Here is a 23,949-nt window from a genome sequence, read left to right on the forward strand (position 1 = left end):
CTCAACATAATTTCCTTGGAGCTCAATACACTTGGTTAGACGTTTCTCAATTTTTTTTAAACCGTCAGAAAAATAAGTTTTCGGAAGGTCCTCAAAATAAGCATTTGTCTGATCGATGACTTCTTCATTTGAAAAAAAACCTTGTCCACTTAGCCATTTTTTTAAGTTTGGGAAAAGGAAAAAGTCACTGGGGGCTAAATCTGGCGAATACGGTGGGTGGTCGACCAATTCGAACTTCAATTCTTCAATTTTAGCCATTGATCGTAAACATGTGTGAACACGGGCATTGTCCTGATGAAAGAGGATTTTTTTCCTGTTTAAATGAGGCCGTTTTTCTTCAATTTTGTTTTTTAGCTGGTCCAATAAAGATGCATAATAATCCCCTGTTATTGTTTTTCCTTTTTCCAAATAGTCAACGAAAATAATTTCACGTGCATCCCAAAATACAGTAGCCATAACCTTACCAGCTGATTTTACGGTTTTCGCCTTCTTTGGACATGGTTTGCCTTCGCAATCCACTGCTTTGACTGTTCTTTCGTCTCGGGAGTATAGTGGTGTATCCATGTTTCATCTACAGTCACAAAGCGACGAAAAAATTCATCCGGATTGCGTTGCATGAGCGACAACAGGGCTTTAGAGGCCACCACCCTACTGCGTTTATTGTCGACTGTGAGCAAACGCGGCACCCATAAAATAGAAATGACGCTACCTTTTGAGATTCCTGTAACCTCAATTATCTCACTCAACTTTAATCTTCGGTCACTTAACACCATATCGTGGATTTTATTGATCATTTCTGGTGTAGTCACCTCTACAGGACGTCCTGAGCGTGGTTCATCCTTTGTTGATGTACGACCACGTTTAAATTCATTTAACCAGTTATAAATAGTTGCAAGTGAAGGAGCAGATATGCCGTGAACTAAATCCAACTCATTTTTTATTTCCTTTGCTGTTAACCCTTTTATATTAAAATGTTTAATAACAACTCTAAACTCAATTTTCTCCATTTTCCATTTTTCCATTTTCCACAAGCAAATTTTTTTTTTAAATGTACGAGAAACACACAACAACCCGACCAATCTGATTGAAACTTCGCAGCATACTGAATCGGTAGTGCCGCTGCATGAAAACAAACCGCTTGCAGTACTAGTCGCGCCACCTGTCGGCTTTTCTAAGGACTTATTGACCCACCCTCGTAGCTAGATGGGACCAGATATTAAAGAAAGCCTTCTCTATATAGATGGAACTCAAATACACGAAAACAAGATAAAAAGGGTTACTAAGACTACTGTCAAACAAGAAGTTCTTGTCCACGTGTTAAACATGTAAACTAACAATCACCTCCAGTATAGATAATCGTACTTCCGTTTTGAAATGAGAAACGCCCCCATATTTATCATTTCATTTTACACTCCCGTGGTGTACGGATCCATCAATTTACGTAATTTGAAGCTTTTTATAATAAAAATATGTCTAAAACGATCAGGAATGATGTTAGAATTATTATTAGTAAATTTTTGGTTTATTGCGAAGAAGAAAAGGAGTCGTATCCAAAAAGAAAGCCGGTACATTATTTAAACACGCCTCTAGCGCGCGTTACCGCCATGACAGGTACATTACTGAGAAGTCTTCTATATGCGACTACAGCGAGTTCCTGTTATTGCCGATTTCTTATTGTCGGACAGTAATGTATTTACAATGCGGTTTTTCATACAATTTACCAGACACCCCATGGGCCATGGGGGGTACAAGATCCATGTACACAATGCCTAAAAAACAATGTCTACATTAACTGTACAGCCTTGGATATCAACCCCTTGACCCTTGTAAAAACTAAATTATTAAGTGTTACCTTTGTCTGTCCACAGCCTGGTCCCTTTGCGCTTGCAGCCAAACAATTGTCCGAGACACTCCGAAAGCTGTGCATCCAAAGAACAGCTGACGAGTCTCAAATGGGAAAAGGAAGGGGCACCAATCCATCAGTTGTGAGCACCTGAAAATGATGGCAAATTATTGTTACATTTTTGCAAACTTGGCCGGATCGTACATACAAACTCGACTCAATTGCAACTTAGCTGATTTGTTGGCATTCACAAAGCAAAATAATATGTAACTTAATCAACTACCATACATAGCGTCGATCCGAAACCGTTGGTTGAGTAAAACACTTGTTATCGCATGCAACATATTTGAAAACGCATCGCACTGTGAGTGTAAAACCAAGGCATCTGCAAAAGACATATTTTGGATATATTAGGGTTTGAAGTCTTCGTTTTGTTAGGAGAAATAGAGTTTCTAAAAAAAAACCATAATATTTGGTTTATATCTACATTATATTGCATGTTCTTTCAGTTACTTCACTTTTACATTATCAGGTTTACGACTTTTGCAGTTGTTTTGCATTTAATCTCGAAATTGAAAAATTTGCAGATGCGTTGGTTTTACACTCACGGTGCGAGATGGTGAGAGATATCTCTGCAGGCTGATAAATCAAATAATCAAATGGGGATCTCACCAAGTAGGCTCAGCATGTGCGGCAAGAGTGAGAGCGTCTTGAAGTTGTTGCTGAAGTTTCCCTGTCAACTTTTTACTCAGGAATGAATCCGATGACAGAAGTGGAGATGGAGCCGCAGACCGGAGAGCTCGCAGAACTCCCACGGCCTCCCAAACGGAGCATTCGGAACCGCCTCCGCATGTTTTACCTAGATTCATAAAATCGGATTTATAGATAAGCACATCGATTACATCAGGGGATTCGCAACGAATTTTTGATGCTACATTTTTTTTGTATTGAAACTTCCATAATTTTAGATCTACAAAAGGTTTCAACCAAAGAATTTCGACTACATAGAAGGAGTGTTATACTATATGACATTTGGATACATTACTGAATGCATGAAGCATGGTTAAGTTGATAACCTGCACGCGTAAATATTAACATTACTAAGTTGGCATTTCCGATTTCCTAATTCAAACAATGGCTGCCACTTTTTGATTTTCATTGTGTTTATACTATTTACTTATGCTAGCATTCAGTTATAAACGATTTTACAGGATTTATCAACTAAATAATAATGCTTAAGTGTTTTATAATTAATAACTGCTTATCTACTCAACATGACAGATCGTCTTATGATACAAAATGCAAAATAAAGGTAAAATAAATCTCATAGTAAAAGTGTGAAGTTCTCCTCAAACTTACTCAAAGTCACTTGTAGCTAACCTAATTAGTAGACGAGTGGTCCTTATTTTTGCTTCACTTTCATATTATGAACTTTCATTTTGGAAATCAAATATTTCAAATAAAATTATATACATACCCGACAATGTGTCAGATGTTTCCATCAACGTGGTTGGTTCATCTTCTTCCTCTACATTTGTCGCTTGTGGCGAGATCACTTCCTCAACGCTCTCTGCCTCTTTATAGATTATTCTATATAACAATTAACAAATCAGTACCGATCATGGGATTAAATCTCTCACAAATGATAAATACATTTGCGTTAATTTATTATTGCTATGAACATTGAGCTTTGCTAGCTCGAGATACTATTTCAATGTCACTCTGACGATTAGTCTTTATATTGCTATATAGACGGAAAAAGTTTTAAAATCTAGATATTAAGTATATTATTACCCGCCGAGCAGCAACAGATGTTATTTTTTTTAATGTTAATTTTATTATTTCTAATCAAATGACCAAATATATAAAATTTGATAAAAGTGTAGGTGCTGAGTGAAGTTGAGTATGCATAATATGAGGGACGCAGTTTCTTTTGTGATTAAAAGTTATATTGCTAGCCCCAGATGCGGTCATGGTTCCCACTCCTCTCGCCTCAGTAACTTGGTACTTCAAGAGCACCGCGCGCATATCTCGGTTTTTAATGGATAAAATGAGAGACGCAGTTTCCTCTGTAATTCGTTGACTAATTGTGTATACCATCGTGTCAGGTAAATGAATCACAAAAGAAACTGCGTCCATCATATTATGCATACTAAACTACGCATAGCACCCAGTCAAGTTCATATTTTCATGAACCACAACTTATAAAGCTTGCATGTTATGTATTGTAGGTATCCAAAGCTTAGAAAATTCTTGCAGGTTAGAAGTATTGTTGTCGGGTTATGTCCATAAAAAAAAGCTAAGCAAAACAGTTCTTTCTATTAATAATTAGAATCGACTTGATCACATAAATAAGGCAAGAAGTCAAAGAGAGCCATGTAATAAGTTCCCTAAAATTGTCAGTATCTCTGTGGTGGAATTGGCAGCATGTTAAGCTATAAATCGAAAGGTTGGTGGTTCACACAGCCCGGGGACGTTTTTCATTTTTCTCTATTTGAGCAGGCCGTGGCGCTTTATCATCACACATTGGCCAGTTTCACTTTACTGGTGATTTTGTTACACTGCACGTAAAAAAGTTTCAATGCAAAAACAAATGTAACTCACGTGTAAGTGTTATCGAAGAGGCGTTTGTGCCTCTCCTGTCTGGAAGTGGGCACCGCGGCTTGTCCCCTTTCCATTTGCAAAGTCTGTACGGCCCTGAAGACGGTCCAATCGGGTCGCTGCCACAGTGGCAGAGGGGCAGAGCCTCCTCCGGTTGAGATCCAAAGCCGTAACCCTCGTGCGCCGGCAGCTGCAGTCGCCATCGGACACGCATCGCCTGAACCACTACTGCTTCCTGGAACTACGCGGGCTTCGGGGGCAGATTCCTCAGTGCCAGGGGGTGGGACTTCCAAATCTAGGATAATAAATGTATCCATTAGGCTACTATTAGTCCAACTATTCTAATTCATACAGGTTTTAAACCACTCCAAAACAGTACAAATCTGTTATCAATTAGAAATTAAATTCAGTCTCCATGAAGTACCCTAAGTCGATATTATTTTTTATTAATTATAAAAATTGAAGATTCTTCTGTAAAGTCTTTTGTCTTTTTGAGATTAAAACATTATTACAACTGACCAAAATCAACTGTTTCAAACAATGTGTCAGGTTTTTGATGGTTATAGGGCATCACTTCAGAAGTTAACAAAGGTAACACCATTTTCCTCAAGCTATAGAATTTTGTCAAAATTGCATTTTATTGGGCATGCCTTGCATGAAAATAGGTATTCCATACTTTGCATTTCACCACATTTAAGGTTCAAATACATTATGATGCACGTTGCGTCATAGGCTGTCATGCTATCACGACGACAAATTTAGTTTATGGTTTTGTCATTCTGCAGAATATTTTGAACGATCACTATCTCAATAAATTCAATGATGGAGAGTTAGTATTTTGAATTTTTATTCATTATTCATGCTAATTTCAATTCATTTTAACAGATAATATTATTTGATAGATAATATTATTTTGTTCAGAACCCAACCTGCAGACCATAGATAATGGACAACATTCTTATAGAAAATACATAGTGCCAACCGCTAAAAACAAAAACATACGATTTTGACATTAGTAAAAAATATGTAGGCATGTAAAAAATGATAAAAAACATTCACTGACTCATGCGGGTGTCGATGCAGTGCGGTACACGTGAGGTGACCTCATTGTTGTTCTGGTGATTTCGGCAAATTTTGCTGACTGACAATGTTTGTTTAAAGGTTCAAAATGTGCTACGGGATGGGAACATCAACATTTTAAACATCAAGAAAAATGACATTACACACTTTTTTCCCATAGCGGCAGCTTACTGAAACAGCATGTGATAGTAAGCGACGTGCATCATAATGTAATTACAGCATTAAAGACCTGGTTATTTCTGAATGATGAATCTCAGTAAAAGAAAGAGTTGTGAATCAGAAACTCATCCAGTTTGGTCCACGCTTTGGATCCAAATACAAATTGAAAAAATGTGTGAATTTGACTCAATCACAGGATTCGAACGGGCAACTCAAGGATTTCATGATGGGTGTAAAAAATAACAACCAATTACCTGTGGTTTGATTGACATTAGTCCTACCAGGCCGAGGATCGAATGCCGGAATGAGAGCAGAGAACTGTCGCTTGAGAACAAAATCATCATCCCACAGACGCCGTTTGGCTCCGCTGTTTCCACCGCCTGCAGCATTTTGGCCGCGAGCCGCTGCTTCCAAAGCTTCGTCCTCCATCAGGGATAAGAGATTCCTAGATACCATTACCTGGAAATAAAAAAAAATATATCTGATGCAATCAACTGTGAATCATAGAAGAAGTAAAGTCATTGCATTGAACAATAATCAAAAATTAAATTAAATATTTTGTCGTGTCCGAAATGTATACTATGCATACCAATGGATGCACTTCCTGGTAGTTGGGGTCATCTTCATTATTATCGTCCATGGCATCATCACCCTCGTCATCATCATCTAATTCGGTGAGCAGCGCAGGTGCACGGCATGACTCCAAGAAGTCCTCCAATGACACCTTCAAACAAACACAACATCACATTCACAATCTGATGAGAGAAACTAATGTAATTTAATAATGGTATTAAAACAAATATTTTTGCTATTTCTATATTTGAGTTATCAATATTGAATGCTCTAACTGAATCCATCCTTAGAATGATCTAATTCTGTCTAAAGCTTTAAATTCAAACAGCAATCATTCACGATCCGCGAATCATGTCAGAAAAAGAGAATACATATATTTTGTTAAAGTCTATCAGCTCAAAAAGTGGCGCAGTTGTCATTTTTATTTTATATATTTATTATATGACATAGTAAGATTTATGTAAGAGAAGACTTGGTCGGCCGAATTTGTGATGGTTGGACTGCGCCATAGGAGATTTAAAAATGCTAAATCGGAACTGGATCATCCAGAATGTAGGAAGTTTTTGAAGGAGGCCAAGACCCGCTGAGTGTTGTAGTGCATAAATGATTTTTTACGAACTTAAAATGTTATTTGAATATTTTAACAGTTTTAACATTCACTATTAAACATGTTGACATCTACATTAATAATAATTATTAGGGACAAAAATATTTCTGTGTGGGAACGGAAAAGGGAAGCAAGTCTAAAATCACTACTAATTTAAGATTACATTTAGGACTACTTTGTATGGGAACCGATGTGTGAAATTTATTGATTCAGCGATGTCGACTAGACTCCTCTTTTATAATTATTAATACACATCTATGAATTTTTGACATAATATTAAGCTCATTTTTAGATTTGTCAGACATCTCCCTTTTCCTTTTGACACGCATTTTTTTTGTTGTTGTCTTGATAATAAGAGGGTGGGTCAATAAGTCCTTAGAAAAGCCGACAGGTGGCGCGACTAGTACTGCAAGCGGTTTGTTTTCATGCAGCGGCACTACCGATTTAGTATGCTGCGAAGTTTCAATCAGATTGGTCGGGTTGTTGTGTGTTTCTCGTACATTTAAAAAAAAAATTTGCTTGTGGAAAATGGAAAATGGAGAAAATTGAGTTTAGAGTTGTTATTAAACATTTTAATATAAAAGGGTTAACAGCAAAGGAAATAAAAAATGAGTTGGATTTAGTTCACGGCATATCTGCTCCTTCACTTGCAACTATTTATAACTGGTTAAATGAATTTAAACGTGGTCGTACATCAATAAAGGATGAACCACGCTCAGGACGTCCTGTAGAGGTGACTACACCAGAAATGATCAATAAAATCCACGATATGGTGTTAAGTGACCGAAGATTAAAGTTGAGTGAGATAATTGAGGTTACAGGGATCTCAAAAGGTAGCGTCATTTCTATTTTACATGACAAATTGGGCATGAAAAATATTTCTGCAAGATGGGTGCCGCGTTTGCTCACAGTCGACAATAAACGCAATAGGGTGGTGGCCTCTAAAGCCCTGTTGTCGCTCATGCAACGCAATCCGGATGAATTTTTTCGTCGCTTTGTGACTGTAGATGAAACATGGATACACCACTATACTCCCGAGACGAAAGAACAGTCAAAGCAGTGGATTGCGAAGGCAAACCATGTCCAAAGAAGGCGAAAACCGTAAAAACAGCTGGTAAGGTTATGGCTACTGTATTTTGGGATGCACGTGAAATTATTTTCGTTGACTATTTGGAAAAAGGAAAAACAATAACAGGGGATTATTATGCATCTTTATTGGACCAGCTAAAAAACAAAATTGAAGAAAAACGGCCTCATTTAAACAAGAAAAAAATCCTCTTTCATCAGGACAATGCCCGTGTTCACACATGTTTACGATCAATGGCTAAAATTGAAGATTGAAGTTCGAATTGGTCGACCACCCACCGTATTCGCCAGATTTAGCCCCCAGTGACTTTTTCCTTTTCCCAAACTTAAAAAAATGGCTAAGTGGACAACGTTTTTTTTCAAATGAAGAAGTCATCGATCGGACAAATGCTTATTTTGAGGACCTTCCGAAAACTTATTTTTCTGACGGTTTAAAAAAAATTGAGAAACGTCTAACCAAGTGTATTGAGCTCCAAGGAAATTATGTTGAGAAATAAAAAAAAAATACAAAAATAAAACCTGTTTTAATGCTTTTTTCTAAGGAATTATTGACCCACCCTCGTAATATGTAGTGTTGTGACAACCAAAATACTCAGACTAAAAAACATTTGATTTACCTAATATAAAACTGAATTCTGCAAAATAAATGCCATCTCAGTTGCTGGACTAACCTGTTCACTGTCACTGCTGGTGGAAGTGAGACTCATGGTGAGGGCTTGGCCAAGGCATCCAGCGGCAGTAGGTGCGGTGGACGGCTGACCGGGAGCCCCCGGGGGACCTGACGACAGGCTCGGATAACTCTGAGCGGCCGACAATAGACCTCCGGGGAAATTTGTGGATAAGGCTAGCCTTACCAGACTAGAAACACAAGTCGGACCCCTGTTGGAGCAATAATTAAACAATAACATAATGTAGTAAAGGCTAGAAATAACTTATAATGTCGTGGGTTCCAGGTTCGAATCCTGGGTCTGGCGAATATATATATTGTTTTTGAAAGTGTGTTTGGAGGAGTATGGACCTGATATGTTAAGCAAGTGGCTAACATCCATTTCTCATAAAACCTGTTAATATAAACCTCCATTCTGTGGATGACCATATGATCTTTTTAGAATTGGACATGGTCAAAAAAATAATTAACTCTTTTACTCCCAGCTGATTTAGCCTAGCATATGCGAAAACTCCCAAGCGTTTTTTGACAAAAAATCGTCGATTTAGTTTTTTTTAAATAACTAATTCTACACATGTTTTAAAAATTTGAAACTTTTTTTGTGTGTTCTCAATGGTGTATAAAGCAATAATAAGTAATAATATTGATAGTTTACATCAATAAAACAAAAGAAAAAAATAATGTATCAATATTTATTTAGAAATGAACGGATAAAACTATGTTTGAACAACAAAACAAGTGTGACAACATTTTTTTATTTATAATTGATTTATCAAATTTTATAATATAATCTATCCTTATGTAGTAACAGAAAAAAAAATAAACAAATTATTATTTATCTATGAAATAGAATTTTTATAAAGTAATCAAAAAAAATCGTATAGTGTTCAAGGTATTCAAGAATATTATTCAATTCACGAAATCGCAAGAGAATCCGATACAGTATCGACGACTAACTGATATGGGAATGAAGTAATTTCAAAAGATAAGTCTCAAAGCACTAAATCATTTATAATAATATTTATATTCCTGTATTTTTTCACCATCTTACAAAAAGTACAGTGGCATCCATTGTTAGTTCAAAAATTACAAAACTCATTCTGTAATGTGATATATGAATCATAAAACAACTAAAAGAAATATCAGAATTTAAAATGTGTCATAAAAATAATGTTTTATTATTTTTATGACCCTCTTTGGTCTCGAGTTTGACAGCAAGAGCAATTATGACTTGTGAGTTATTAGGGTATGCCAAATTATAAACAAGTGCGGCACTAAAATAAATATTAGTCATGCCCAACACAGAGTGAATATAATGCTTTGTCTACATGAGACGAAATATGAGGGGAAAAAATTTGGAATAAATCGTAAATTTGGTTCCAAACTTTCGGCCGATGGATCGGCCCAGATGGAGTTTTCGCATAGGTATGGTGGGCCGAAATATCGGCCCCGTGGGAGTAAAAGGGTTAAATAATCAAAATGCGTGGACAATGCCCAGGGCGGTGCAGCCTAATTGAAGAGAATAATAATTCCAATCTCAATTCAATGCACTGATGGATGTAATCTGCTCTTCTCTAATCGCTACATTGACCATTAGTGAAACCTCAAGGACTATTTTGATTGGCAGCTCAGAAAAGCTAAAAAAATGTCTCGAATACCCAGCCAGTACGCAGCGATATAAATGCGTATGTCTCATATAAACATTATAAGAAAAAGCGTATGACGCGTATGACGTCAGAACACACGTTTCATCTATGATTAAAATTTGTAAGAAGGACCAAAATATTTTAAGCTGCATTTCGAAGAATCTGTATAATTTTGACCGACCTAGGGAAGAGATGTGAGCTCGCATTGTTGGGCTGCTGATTGGATGGAGGATGAGGCAGATGAGCGGGCCCCCGTCGCCTAGCCATGGCAGCAAACGTCTCCAAGAGACCCTGAGGCTCTGTGTTACCCATCGTACTGCCTGCTCCGCTACCATTTCCGCCTGTCAGGTTGGGTTCGCTCGCACTCATCGGGTTGGGAGTGCCCGACGAGCGTGGAGATTCTTTCTTGTCACAGCACTCTGATGACATTTGGCTGTCGCACTGAAACATTATAAAATCTATTAAATAAACTGGCGTTTACATAGTAAAACTGCATTATAATGATTTTGGAATGAAGTTTTTTGTTAATTCTATGATTTTTGCATTATTTAAGTAAACAGCTATTTCAGGTTATAAATCCATCCTCAGAACGATCCAAAGATAATTAATATATTATATATATACAAACAGTGAATATTGACAGTGTAACCAGCTCAGTGGTCTATATTTTGTAAACAACATTATGTAATATCTTTTTTTAATGCCCTGTGAATTCAACCAATTTTTGCATTGATCTGAACAAGTCTTTCCAAAACTTTGGCATGGAAACAATTTGAAGTGATATTCTGCTAGATGAAGCCTCAAAATGAAACACATCATACAATATACCCAATAAACAATGATGAGCATGCTGTCTGTTTGGGCAACACTGATATGGGCAAACTATATATTAACAGATAGTTGTGACGGTCAAACTTTGTGGGACTATCCACACATAGCATGTATAGATTATTGTAATGTACCTTGTAGTTCGTAAAAGACACAATATTCAAATAATTATTACCGATATGTGCAATTGTGGTGTGGGGATCAAATTGACAAGGAGTGCCCCCGGCAACTCTCCTGAGAGGAGACTGTTTGTGTTATTTCGGACTGCTTCTCCCGTTGATGCCTTATCCGATATCTAAAAACAACACGAAAATATAATATATTCAACTGCATTGTTAATGGGCCAATTGTGGACGGTAACAATTGGAGGAGAATGCTGAGCTCTATGATCTGTATGAAAATTGGAGCGCAGTTCAGTCAATCAAGTTTGAAGATGGCTAGGTTATGTGCACCATATAAAAGACATTACTGTCCAACAAGGCAATATCCGGAAGTCGCTGTTGTTGACAAAATGGGACGAGCTTGTTAGTTCACAGTTTTACCACGTAGCCAAGAAGATCTTGTCGTACAGTAATGATACATACTCCTCTTGCATTTATGTTCACATTTATTTTTATTTTTAATAAAAATCCATTGTTTTTTATTCCAGAATAAGCAAACCCTTAGATTTTGGCCAATGATGGTTGTATAAATACTTTAGAATCCATACTATAATCTAAAACCTCATGTATACTTTCAAAATGAACAACAAAAATCTTGGGATATCGGAGAAAAAAAGATGACAGAATTTATTTACACATTATGGTCAGGCCCGAAGATGGAGTTTATTTACTTTAAGAATTTAACTTCTATGACATCTATGATTACAACCATATCTATTATAGGAGATGGGCAAGGATGAATTTATTCATCCTGCCTTACAAAACAAAAAAAAAATTGTGCGTGATTACATTTTGTCAGCATCCATCACGTGGGATATCAGACTGCCAAGCACTGCCAAAAAGAGTCGAGTACCTGTACAACGGGCGAAAGGCACGTCTTATCGCTCTCCCAGACTTTTTACGTGCTGCTCGAACTTGCGGCAATATATTTAAACTAAAATTAATCGAGCCTTGATTGGGTCACATTTACCCATTCGTAATAATGCATCGGTTGATAAACCTCGCCAATGCATTATACCTAATGGCGGTGACAATTAATACATACTATGTTATGATTATGCATGAGTATACTGACAAAACTTCTCAAAGCGATTGGAATGATTGTACCCTACCAATTCTGCCCTGAATGATGATAAACTTACATCGACATTGAGCGAAGTGTGTGGATCCTTGGCAGGGTAGGGCTTGGTGATGTCAGTGATGGTGGTGGCGGCCAGGGGTGGGGGTGGCGGAGGGACTTCGGAGCAGCTGCTCTGTCGCCTCCGCAGGACGCTGTTCAGACTGTTGGCCTCCATCATCTCGCCCAGAGTCAACGACTCCACTATGGTAGCCAGATCTAAATTTTGGGAAACCATTAATGATAAATAAAATATATAAATTTTCGTCATTATATGGTCTTCAACATCAGAAGGCACTAAATTGGTTTTCCAGATATTTTAAGTTAGATCAAAATAATATGGCCCGAGTTTTAATATTAAAAACACGTACAAACATCAATATTAATTATTGATAAAAATTAAGTTTAGTTTCAAAACCCCTTAATCTGTTGTGAGATTGATTGAGGCCCACGTGCCATATAAAGGTCATAATTGAAGAATTTTTGATATGTTTAGGAGTTAAGCCTGAATAATCTACAGACTTTGTAGAAATTACAGACATTGTGATGTCCTGTCGTTTCCTATCCTAGAAATGTCGATAGTTTTACTATATTTAATTGAATATTAAATTTACCCTTTGGCTGCTACGATGTTGTGCAAAATCCGGTCGAGGATTGCTACCAATAATTGTCGATAAATTAATGTATTATACTATTTTTAGAAACCTTACCACTCTAATTGATTCTGCGAAATCGGAATATTATGAAAACACGTTTCGTAATTAATTTATCGTTTTGAATACATAACGAGGCAAGTAATTGACATATATCTTTCTCGCTCTATCATACGGGCGATCGCGAGAGCGAGCGAAACGCACGATCCGCGCACAGAGTTTTGATTTTTATCAGTTATTGGAAACAATCGGTTATTCCACACGAGGGATAATATAGATATAATATAATAAAGAATTAGGAAACTACCCGGCTGAAAAGAAAAATTTTGCATGGTGGCCTAGTTGAAAGATCGCGTACAATATGCGTGATTTGTGAAAAAGGTCTTCATGGTGTTTGTTTATTGGAACATTTAAAATATGTATTGCAAATGATTTTATCTCATTATTTTTTTATAAATGAAACTGTTTTTATATAGCACAAATCCACTCTACTTTAAACACTGAGTTGAGTAAAAGTCTTTCCCATTATTTCAAATCCATAAAATAAAATAAAACATTGTCCTTCCACCAAGAATTTGACCGTAAACAAATTTTTATATGGTAAACTAAAATTTGTATTTGGAATTGTTTTTATTGTAAAAAGGGTGATGCCATGAAAAAAATTACAATAGTTATAAGTTCTAAACTTACCCAGTCACAAAACATATATGAATCGGGTTATATTACACAACAATAAAACTAATAGATAAAACAATGTTTCGTACCACTGGTGCAGTAGTATGTTCCCAAATTAACTTAACATTTCGGCATCAAAAGCAAAACAACGATCGTTGCTAGCATTTCTGGCCATTATCAAAAACAACGATATATCGGTGCGTAGCATTCTAAGGGTTAAACATATAATACACCCATTAACAAAAGAATAATTTGAAGAAACCAGAAGAGACTGCTCTATCCTCTGCAATATAATGGTACACACTTTAAGATATTTTAAAAGCGTACCTGTGTTGATGTGATGAGTAGAATTATTAATGGTAGAAAGATCCACAGTATGCGGGGGAGGGTGTGGCATGGCAACGTCTGCAATTGCCTCAGCTGCCTGCTTGGCCGATAGATTATCAGCTGACGCAGCTTGCTCCGTCGACGCTACTGACACCTGTGCATAGAAAGGAACAACTTGATTGACAAATCAATTACTAAACACTTTGGTTAATTACTGTCTTTCCTAAAAAATGTAAGCAATCACCAAAATGGTGTTTTTAAAACTCTCCCATTACCGAGACGGAAAATTCAAACCGTTATATCCCACTGCACAAACACGCAATAATATATCGATCTCTGTTCCATGGTGGGCAATAGTAAAAAAAAAAACTCAAACATTACTAAAAATTAGAGCTACCATCTTTGTAATTTTAAATCAAGGTAATAAATAACCATTTCTAAATTTGTTTCATTAAAAGGCCACTGGACTGAAAAAGGCTCCAAAAATCACAAAAAACTGTATTTATACCTGATTGTCAGTGGCATCCGGCAGACTAGGAGTGGATAGAGACTTTCTGGTGTTAAGATGTCGAGTGGAGCGAGGCGCAGGGAGGGCAGGGGAAGGACTTCCGGCTCCATCTCTTTCTCTTTCCCTCTCTCTATCTCTGTCTCTCTCCCTTTCTCTCTCTCTGTCGCCAACCTCTCGGCCACCACTGCCTCCTGCTAATTTCAGATCGTACTTTCCTTCCGCACCCATTCGGTAAGAGTTACGGACACCGTGATCCCACCTAAACGAACAAAAAATAGCCCACATATTACAGATTAATTTATATTATAAATCAAAACAAGCATCAATCAAAAACTGCTTTTTATACTGATTAAAAATAACCAGATGGTGATCTGTCTTTACCTGACATCGATCCATCCATTGTGCACGTCTCCGCAAACAGTTCCCTCGGCAGGCGAGGGTCCGTCCTGGTCTCTCCACTTCCAGTCCAACCCCCTCACAACTCTGGCTCCCGCCCCCATCATTCTAAACTGTCCGCGGAGCAGTCTCCTCTCCCTACGAGCCCTTGCATCGGCTTCTTTAGTGACTGCGTTAAGCACTCCGGTGGCGGTCACTGGGCCTGTGCCCGATTCCTTCATGAGAAGAGCGGTACCAGTCGCCGAGTTCGCAGCTGTCACGTTCGGTTTGAGTTCTTCGCATATTCCCGTTACCTGCATACCAACCAAGAAATTATTTAATTAAATTGGTAAATTCTGTGATATTATGATATATTTATAAGTAGACTATTATGTTGCTCAGAATAATTATGGATTAAGACACCAATCGCTGTCCATTGGTGGACTCCCAAGAAATTTCAGAACTTATTTTGATTTTCCAAAAAAATTCTAAATATGCTATTGATCTATATTTCTCTTCACTACTTCTTCAAAACGATTAGTTATGTCAATTATATCCCTTCTATCCTTCACTCCCGCTCTCACCCTATCGTGAGCATACAAGTAATATACATACTCAGTCGAAAAACATTTGAGACAAATTACTATATAAAATTACCAATTTAACTGAATTCAGCAGAGCAAGATCTACATAGTTCCGAAAGTTCCAACATCACATACAATAATAATTCACCAAGTGTTGTGTGATATACATTAGCCTGTGCACAACCTGAGGTTTTAACATCCCATTGAGGCTGACTCTTCAATTCAAGGTTATAATTTCTACAGCCTAGCTAGTCACTTTGTGAAAATGAATATCACTGTCACTTTCCCTCCATGGATTGTTTAATATAACATTTTATGGAACAAAATAGGTTCTACATTATTTAAAACCACTTTAGTATTTTATTATTTATAGATGCTCTCATCATGAAACAGAGATAAAACATTCGTTTCGGCAAGTGACATTCTATAAAAACTTGACTACAGCGATCATTTAACTCTCACCCTCCCTCTCATGTGGTTGCAATTAGCCCCTGTTCTGTACAGTTCACCGCTAAATACAGAATAATTGTGACCACTGTATAAAACGTCATAAGTCAGATCCAAAAAAACAAACTCTGAATCTAGGCGGCTCTCGTGGTGCAGTGGGTAAGGCGCTGGCCTTCCACCCGAGAGTTCTGGGTTCGATTCCCGGTCGTGACAAAAACATTTATGTGTTTTTATCAAAGCCTGGGTGTTTGTGATTGTTCAAAATTACTAACAACCACCTTGTACGAAAAAGCAAGGACATGGTTATTAATAATTCAAAAAAAAAAAAAAAAAACTCTGAATTATGTAACAGTAGAAATTAATTTATATCAGCCATAGAGATCATAAAAAGTAATTGTTCAGAATATCGACTTGTCGTCTAGCCTATATCAAAGAAAAATGATCGATAAGACAAGTTACCTGTCCATAAATCTCGAATCCGCTAAGGGACAGGTAGTGTGTGTGGCAACTGGCATTTTTCCCATTTTGCTGAATGCGGACGTGTCGGAAACCAGGCGGGGTCGGGGCATTGGCTGTATCACCGCCCTGACCCTGGCTCTGCTTGGGGGGGACGCTTTCCACAGGCCACGTTGCCGTGCTGCCGGGCTCTGACAAAGCGCGCTCTTCATTGTGACTCACCAGAGTCACCCAGGTGACGCCATCACGTGACATCTGTAACACAAATATTCTTATGATATTTGCATTTTAATGAAATATCTGTTCCATTTCCCATGCACATCACAGCTCCCACAGTTGCCTAATTGGTAAGGTGGCCACCTCTGAAATCGTTGATTACATGTTCGATCCTGCACCTTAAAATATTGTATCTAAGGAATGTGTTCTAAGAACAATATCTCACTGCAGAGCGATAGCTCAATATTTCCATTCACTACAGGCAAGCATTCTTCTATCATCCAAGATAAAATAATATCATGTCTGAGTTGTGATACGCACGAATATAATTTAAGCCTTACATCTCGTGTCAAAATTTGGCTTACCCTCGTGTGACTCGCCTTGTCACTCTCAGATCTTCCTCTACATAGTCAACCTATTGGTCTGGTTTAACTTTCCCGTGACTCTATTCCACTTGGTCATTACTTTTGATGACCCTATTATCTGGAAACTTTCAACTTGCCCACCAGTCTTTGTGATTTGAAAAATGTGATGACGATTTGCTGTTCAATTTAATTTAGTTTAAATCAAGTGAGTAACAAAAGTTTTATTCAAACATCTAACCTGGAAAAGCCAATTTCTCAACGCCGATCTTCCATAGCCCCTGGCATGTCGAAGTGTGTACGCAGTCGGCAGAACCCAGACTCCGAGATCTATCCCGAACCACGCCCTCCTGTCGTCACCGGTGTGGCAATTCAAAGGTTGAGCGTCCCGCGATAGAATGTCTTCGGGGCGACCATAAGAAAGGTCACGCCCATCCGAGCAGGTGACCGTGACGAGGCCGTGAGCGCCGGGATTGACCCACTCGCAGGTGCCCCCGTTTGTGCCAATGTAGTAAATTATACCATTCTCGTCAAAATCATGCTGGAAACAAAACCACAATACGTATAGTTATAGAAAATTGTCATAATTCGAATAGTTACCCAAAGATCTTCAGAATAATTGTGTACGGCTTACGAAAGGAAAGCTTAATAATGACCATTCAAGTACAAACGAACCATTTTAAACATGTTCAAATGAAAAACCAAAGACAATAAAAATATGTGAATACCTTGTGTGCGAAGGACATGGGGGCAGCACGTTCGATGGCTCTGAGGAAGTGGAAGGTGTTCCGCTCGAGATCGTGCCATTGCCTGGCAACCGCCCGCAGGAGGAACCTCTCCAACTGACGCACTGTTACCAATGGCTCAGTTCGAAGGGCGCGGCCTGTTCGGTCTAGCAGACCACTCTCCCCGGACGCCCTCTCCAGTCGGAATCTGCAAAAATAGCTTTATTTCATATCTGTACGTAATATTAATATTTATTTAGACATCTTCTGTCGTGTCCGTTAAATAATACTTACTGTATCATCTTATAGCAGTAGATCCCCAAACTGCATAGACAAAAGTACAATATATTTACGTGATCGACGATGTAAGACAGACAATGTAGTTAAAATCTCAGATAGGGTCCTTTCCACTATCCAGATTCAAGGTTGATACAAAAACAGTATTTGCATTGTTAAAATTTTACTATCAGACCAACAGTGAACCAGTTAAACCAGCCTTGTAGAACAGCAAGAGGGGAGCTAAATCAATGGAATAATGAGACTGGAGAAATCTGGCACTTTGGCAAGTAATCAGGATAAGAATTGAGGATGATAAATCTAATGTTAGAGCTCCCAGGTGCCTGACTTACATGCAAATATATTGAGAGCCTCAACTGCATACAAATATATAATAATATGTAATAGCGCCTGTACACGTGCATGGATTTACTTGCAGCAATAGTGTGTATTTTAAACTAAGTATCGCAATAATAACTCTTTACGCATAAAAGTGCTGACTGTCTCGTCAATCTCATTCTTCAAGAGTAAGCGAGAAGCAATGTTTTATAGTACTATTTGAGAGGTTGTGAAAATCGGTTAACCTCAAAATGAGTCTGCGCAGTATAGTTTGTTTTTTTACTAGCAGGTTCGCCACTATCATTCTACTGCACAGGTGAAAATTCAGCAGCATCTGAACTTTTTTGATTCATGCATGCAATCTTGCAACTTGCATGATAATACAGTATGTTTACATGTGCATTTTCTTGTTATGGCCGCGATAATACGTACTGTCAGCAGTAAATCCATGCGCGTGTAAACGGGGTATACATGCGTATAGCATGCATAAATGATGATTAAATCTGCAGAACAATCCAAACCACTGGACCTGCATGTATGTCTGTGTAATCTAATCCCTGTATGCCTTCTCTGGAGAATTTTCTACCACCCACCGAACTGATAATTTCAGTAATTGAGTGAGAACTATTTCTGACAATGTAATTTTGTGTTGGTGACCATGGTTTTGTTTTTCCCTTGTCTTCTATACCCTACAAGTATCTGTCGCCATACAAGTGAATAATTAAGCTCTGTTAGCAATATTTTAGACATACGAGTGAGGCTTACATGACAATACAATAACAGAAAATACCTGAACTGAAATAATATAAATAAGCACTGCAGAATTCTCACCGCAATCTCCTGGTGAGGATCTGTAGTCCAGGAGCGGCAGGCGGGGCGTCATACGCAACGACAGGCAGTCTCTCAACGCTTTCCAAAACAGCAACCAAGTGACGAGCCAGCAGAACTGCTCCATCATCACCCGCGGATCCTTCCGCCCATTCCCGGACAACACCTGTTCTTTCTTCACACATTTTCTCTGCTTCCAGAATGTCTGATTCATCTGTTAACCGACAAAATCAATTAACGACTGTTGTTTTGACAATACTATGAACCGTGGAGTTAAAGTTAACACTAGAGATAGTGATCCAGTACAGATATTTTCATCATGTGATATTAGGATTAGTATTTTTCCACCATACTGTTCCACTGTAAACCGTATTTTGTACCTACACCCATAAGTAATGAAATTATAACGTGAGAAACAAGCAACATCTTTAAATATTAAGCTTAAAAATATAGTCTGTTAATTATTATTAGGATATGCAAGGATTTTAATTCACATATTTCATTTAATCATTGGCATGGGGTTGTAAATCACCGCCATAGCAAGACAGCGAAATAATACTGACTAGTTATTGTTTAATTACCATTGGTATGTGGGTAAAGCAGCGATCGAAGGGCAGGAGCTAATCCTGAAGAGTGGAGTTCATATGCAGACAGAAGGCCATCTCCGCGCAGAAGTGCTCCTAAGCTTTTCAAGGTTTCCATCAACAGATCTTTCCAGCTCCCTAAACAGTAAACCAAAAAAATATTATAATAAATAAACATTCAAATTAAACCTTTCAAATACAGTTTGAATTTGATATAGTTTTACTTGAGTAATTGCAGATTCATTAAATCAATTTTTTCTTTCATTAACAATCATGAAGGGAAATGTAGGGAAATACATTTTTATTTTTTAAAAGCATCCCTGCGATCAAAATCACCACACGCCACAGATAATAAAATACAATAAGAAAACGGGACTCACCGTCCTGGTGTATTTGCATATTCAGAACATCGGCAAGGGCAGTGACGAGCAGAGACAGCTGCGCAACGGCTCCTCTCGGTTCACGTTGCGCCCTTCCAAAGTGTGCGTCGTGTAAGGCGCGCGCTCTGGCCGCCACTTGTGCTCTAAGTGCCTCTGCCCGGCCTCGGCCTCGACTCGTGGCGCTTGCTTGTGAGCCGCATTCGCCTGCTGGAGCCCCTCGTCTGGCCGCTGCGCCACTCCATCCGCCACCGATTTCAGGACCTGACAAATTTTTACAAACTTATAATAGAATTCATTCTCAATGCCCTTTCGGTGAATATAGACATTAACTTCAAGGCCATTATAAATTCATACTTTACATTGTAAAATGGATCTTTCATCTGTCATTCTGTCGGTTTGGAAAACCAATATGTAACTCGCAATAACACTGGCAATACACACATCGCGACACTAGTTATAATTGTCACGTCTCCAATGACTGTTGAGTGCAGTCAAATTGTTGAATTTAACTAAATGATTCATTCCAAGCTTGTGAGTAAGTATCAATTACAATATCTACTTAAACATGAGGTTATTTGTTTCAAAGTTGGTAACCCCCAAATTCTGTCACTTTGAGATAATTGCAAAAAATCGTTAATTATATTTAGGACTGCAAAATATAATATTTTCTTTTTGCAAACACATTAGTAAACAATTAGAAAAAACGAAAAAAAATATCGAAATAAAATGTCCTTAACATCATTAATACTAATGAAAAATCATGTTTAATGTTAGTCGTAAAATATAAAAAATGGCGACTGATGAATATACATATTAAATTACTTTACAATCAACCTCCAGTTTATTTCAATTTGACTAACAAACTGAGCTGTACATATTTGATATTTTATGAATAAACATACAATGGAAAAGTAGCCTACAGTATCAGAATCAAGAAAAATATCAAAAAAAGTAAAAATAGGGGTTACCGACTTGAAAACTAATAGCTTCATATTATAAAAATCTTATATTTATTTAAAAACAGTTTTATACATCAAACAACGATTTTGAAAAACGTACCCAAGGATGTCTCAGCTGTAAATGAATGTTTGGTTCCACGGTTGGATTTAAAGATGAATCCAGGCAACTCTTCGCGGAGAAGAGTAGCTTGCTGTTGTCCGTCAGAGTTATGGATTTGAAGTTCCCTTTCCCTAAAAATACGAAATAGTATATATTTTTTGAAAACATCCTGGCGTCAATTTAAGGAATTACAACAGTCAATCTTTCAAACCCTATTGATTGCTTTTAATTATTTCTTTGACATCATTTTGTAGACATCTCCGGATCTGGTAATAATAATTGTAAAGTTCACGCATCCCATACTGGAATAGTGAACAACACATTCATCTCTAAATTCTGGTGCTAGATTAATTCACAATTTGCTTGTATCCAGATTATCAAAACTGACAGATTGAGCCACACATCATTCACCGTTAAAATAACCTACTTATTTTAAAATATCCAATCTGTGGAAGCACATACACCTGATCCTCTTTTTGCACAGGGGATACGTACCAAAGACTACTGTGCAAAACAAAATCGTATAAAAAAAGATAAGGTGCCCATACAAAAATGGTAGATAGGTTCCATTACTTAAAATCAACTCAAAATACGAAATTCTTGAACTCAAAAATAAATCGAATTTCTTTATTATTTATACATAAAAACACATAGTTTTCGATTTAAATTAAATTTAGCAAAGAGAAATAATATATTCATCCAGTGTCGCTACTTGACAATGAACGTGCCCGTTTACTGCTCTGCTGTTTTTCGCTGGCGAAAAATCACTCTCATCGCTGGAAATATTTAATGACGCTGACGCCGAAGCACGCGGCTCGTCTCTCGTATCGAACCCGAAGTGACTGACTAGTGGCGCCATGTATGTCTGGGCGGCATCCGGTGACGTGCAGTCCATTGCAACGCAATTTTTTGATACATACGTACATACATATGTATTTTTATTCTTTTTAGTTTTTTTAAACCGTGTTAAAGCAAAAAAATCTAAGAGGATCAGGTGTACTTTCTGATCGGAGCGAAAATGGAAATTTACCTCTAAGTCACGTAGCAATCCATCCCCATATACAAATTATTTTAATGAATCCGCAATGCGAAATGAATTTTACAGCTAATTTAAACAGCAAACCACGAGTCCTTTTTTTAGCTTCCCTTTCATATATTTACGGTCAGTTTAGTAGAGAAGGTTTTTTCAACTTTTCAGTACGTTATTAACAATGGACTCACTTTCTAGATGTCAGCGCCCAATTGCCAACGACAAGTTTAGTGGGTCCAGTATGAGACAAGATCGGCTGGGGAGAAGAACTCTTCACTCCCCTAAGTCACGTAGCAATCCATCCCCATATACAAATTATTTTAATGAATCCGAAATGCGAAATGAATTTTACAGCTAATTTAAACAGCAAACCACGAGTCCTTTTTTTAGCTTCCCTTTCATATATTTACGGTCAGTTTAGTAGAGAAGGTTTTTTCAACTTTTCAGTACGTTATTAACAATGGACTCACTTTCTAGATGTCAGCGCCCAATTGCCAACGACAAGTTTAGTGGGTCCAGTATGAGACAAGATCGGCTGGGGAGAAGAACTCTTCACTCCCGCCCGTGCCCTCTGAAGCTTCTCAATAAATTCCCCGCGGTTTTCTACAACACACACAAAAACAATATTGCACATTACATGACAAAATAGCAGTGCCACGAACCACTTATTCGACTAAATAGAAACTCTCTAATCTCTCTTATTACCAATGATGATAATGATAATAAGAATCCAACTACTAAACCAGCGTCCTCCAAATATCTCTGTCTGTCTTGTTAGAGTGATGTGGAGATTCACTGATCTACTTTCAATTGTATAAAATACGTATGTACAAGGATATCTATGATAGGTAAGATTTTGATACCATCGACTAGGTAATCATTTAAAACAGTCGAGGTTTTTATTATTTAGGAAAATTGGGCCAGATGTGAAGATGTCATCGTTAAAGTAACCTAACTAACAAACTTGACATAACATATTCAAATACAGTTAAAAAAATATAGCATTGTATAGATAAAATGAACCTGAATTTCGATTAAAATTCAAACGAATTACACTATACTTGCCCGAATTCTGTGTACGATACACCCAACTACTTTGACAGCTGTCACTTGCATTTTTCAATTCCGTTACTACTTAATGGCGGAATTCACTCACTCTCACTAAACGGCCAATTTGTATCGCCTGTCACAAACAGCGGTTCAGTATAATTAAGCAGATGGCCGATTGCCATTATAAATTGTGATCATAAAAAAAAATTTCAATCGCATATTTTCAGGATTAGTATTTTTCAGAGGGCTGATACAAATCAGCGTTCTAAATATTGTTGAGGACGAATGGCAAAATAAACGCTTCTGAATTTTAGGGCAACAAGTTCGAATACCAAATCCAGAAGTTATTTCTGCAATACAGTATAGCGTAGTATAGCATACTGTAGTAAATGGGAGGGTTCACAGACCCCAACAGAATTGGCTGCAGAAATGACTGGAATCGAATAACATTACCTAACTAAACTGACAGGCTGCATCAATTTCAAAAACATTATTGAGGTTGTATTCTCTCTAGACGCGGGGCGATATTTTCAAGCAGTTCGAGCATACCTTCCTATTCAGTTTAATGTTAAAATTATGAAACAAAATTGGGAGAAGTAGGTACACAAGTAATATATCCAATAAGCCACTATCTAATTAAATGTAATATGATTTTTTTTTTATTGAAATAAATAACATGCCTATCGCAATATGGAGATAGCAACATT

The 23,949-nt window shown here is 37.5% G+C and overlaps 1 protein-coding gene across 1 annotated transcript in view; it reads right to left on the minus strand.

Moving 5' to 3' along the window:
* Positions 1 to 23,949, minus strand: part of Ufd4 (ubiquitin fusion-degradation 4-like) — a 67,778-nt gene that overhangs the window by 9,008 nt on the left and 34,821 nt on the right. The window contains exons 18-38 of the mRNA XM_085960354.1: positions 22,663 to 22,795; positions 21,163 to 21,293; positions 20,104 to 20,364; positions 19,721 to 19,861; positions 19,143 to 19,353; positions 17,700 to 17,904; positions 17,213 to 17,512; positions 16,397 to 16,648; positions 14,913 to 15,220; positions 14,532 to 14,790; positions 14,024 to 14,177; positions 12,394 to 12,587; positions 11,266 to 11,385; positions 10,444 to 10,703; positions 8,621 to 8,828; positions 6,273 to 6,407; positions 5,938 to 6,142; positions 4,448 to 4,739; positions 3,321 to 3,433; positions 2,516 to 2,702; positions 1,853 to 1,993 (exon numbers count right to left, since the gene is read on the minus strand). Of these exons, the coding sequence (XP_085816480.1) occupies positions 1,853 to 1,993; positions 2,516 to 2,702; positions 3,321 to 3,433; positions 4,448 to 4,739; positions 5,938 to 6,142; positions 6,273 to 6,407; positions 8,621 to 8,828; positions 10,444 to 10,703; positions 11,266 to 11,385; positions 12,394 to 12,587; positions 14,024 to 14,177; positions 14,532 to 14,790; positions 14,913 to 15,220; positions 16,397 to 16,648; positions 17,213 to 17,512; positions 17,700 to 17,904; positions 19,143 to 19,353; positions 19,721 to 19,861; positions 20,104 to 20,364; positions 21,163 to 21,293; positions 22,663 to 22,795 (4,210 nt within the window). The remainder of the gene's footprint in view (positions 1 to 1,852; positions 1,994 to 2,515; positions 2,703 to 3,320; positions 3,434 to 4,447; positions 4,740 to 5,937; positions 6,143 to 6,272; positions 6,408 to 8,620; positions 8,829 to 10,443; positions 10,704 to 11,265; positions 11,386 to 12,393; positions 12,588 to 14,023; positions 14,178 to 14,531; positions 14,791 to 14,912; positions 15,221 to 16,396; positions 16,649 to 17,212; positions 17,513 to 17,699; positions 17,905 to 19,142; positions 19,354 to 19,720; positions 19,862 to 20,103; positions 20,365 to 21,162; positions 21,294 to 22,662; positions 22,796 to 23,949) is intronic.

Source organism: Rhyacophila brunnea, unplaced genomic scaffold (genome assembly GCF_057557595.1).
Source record: "Rhyacophila brunnea isolate RB1 unplaced genomic scaffold, BYU_Rbru_1.0 scaffold_11, whole genome shotgun sequence".
Classification (NCBI taxonomy): domain Eukaryota; kingdom Metazoa; phylum Arthropoda; class Insecta; order Trichoptera; family Rhyacophilidae; genus Rhyacophila; species Rhyacophila brunnea.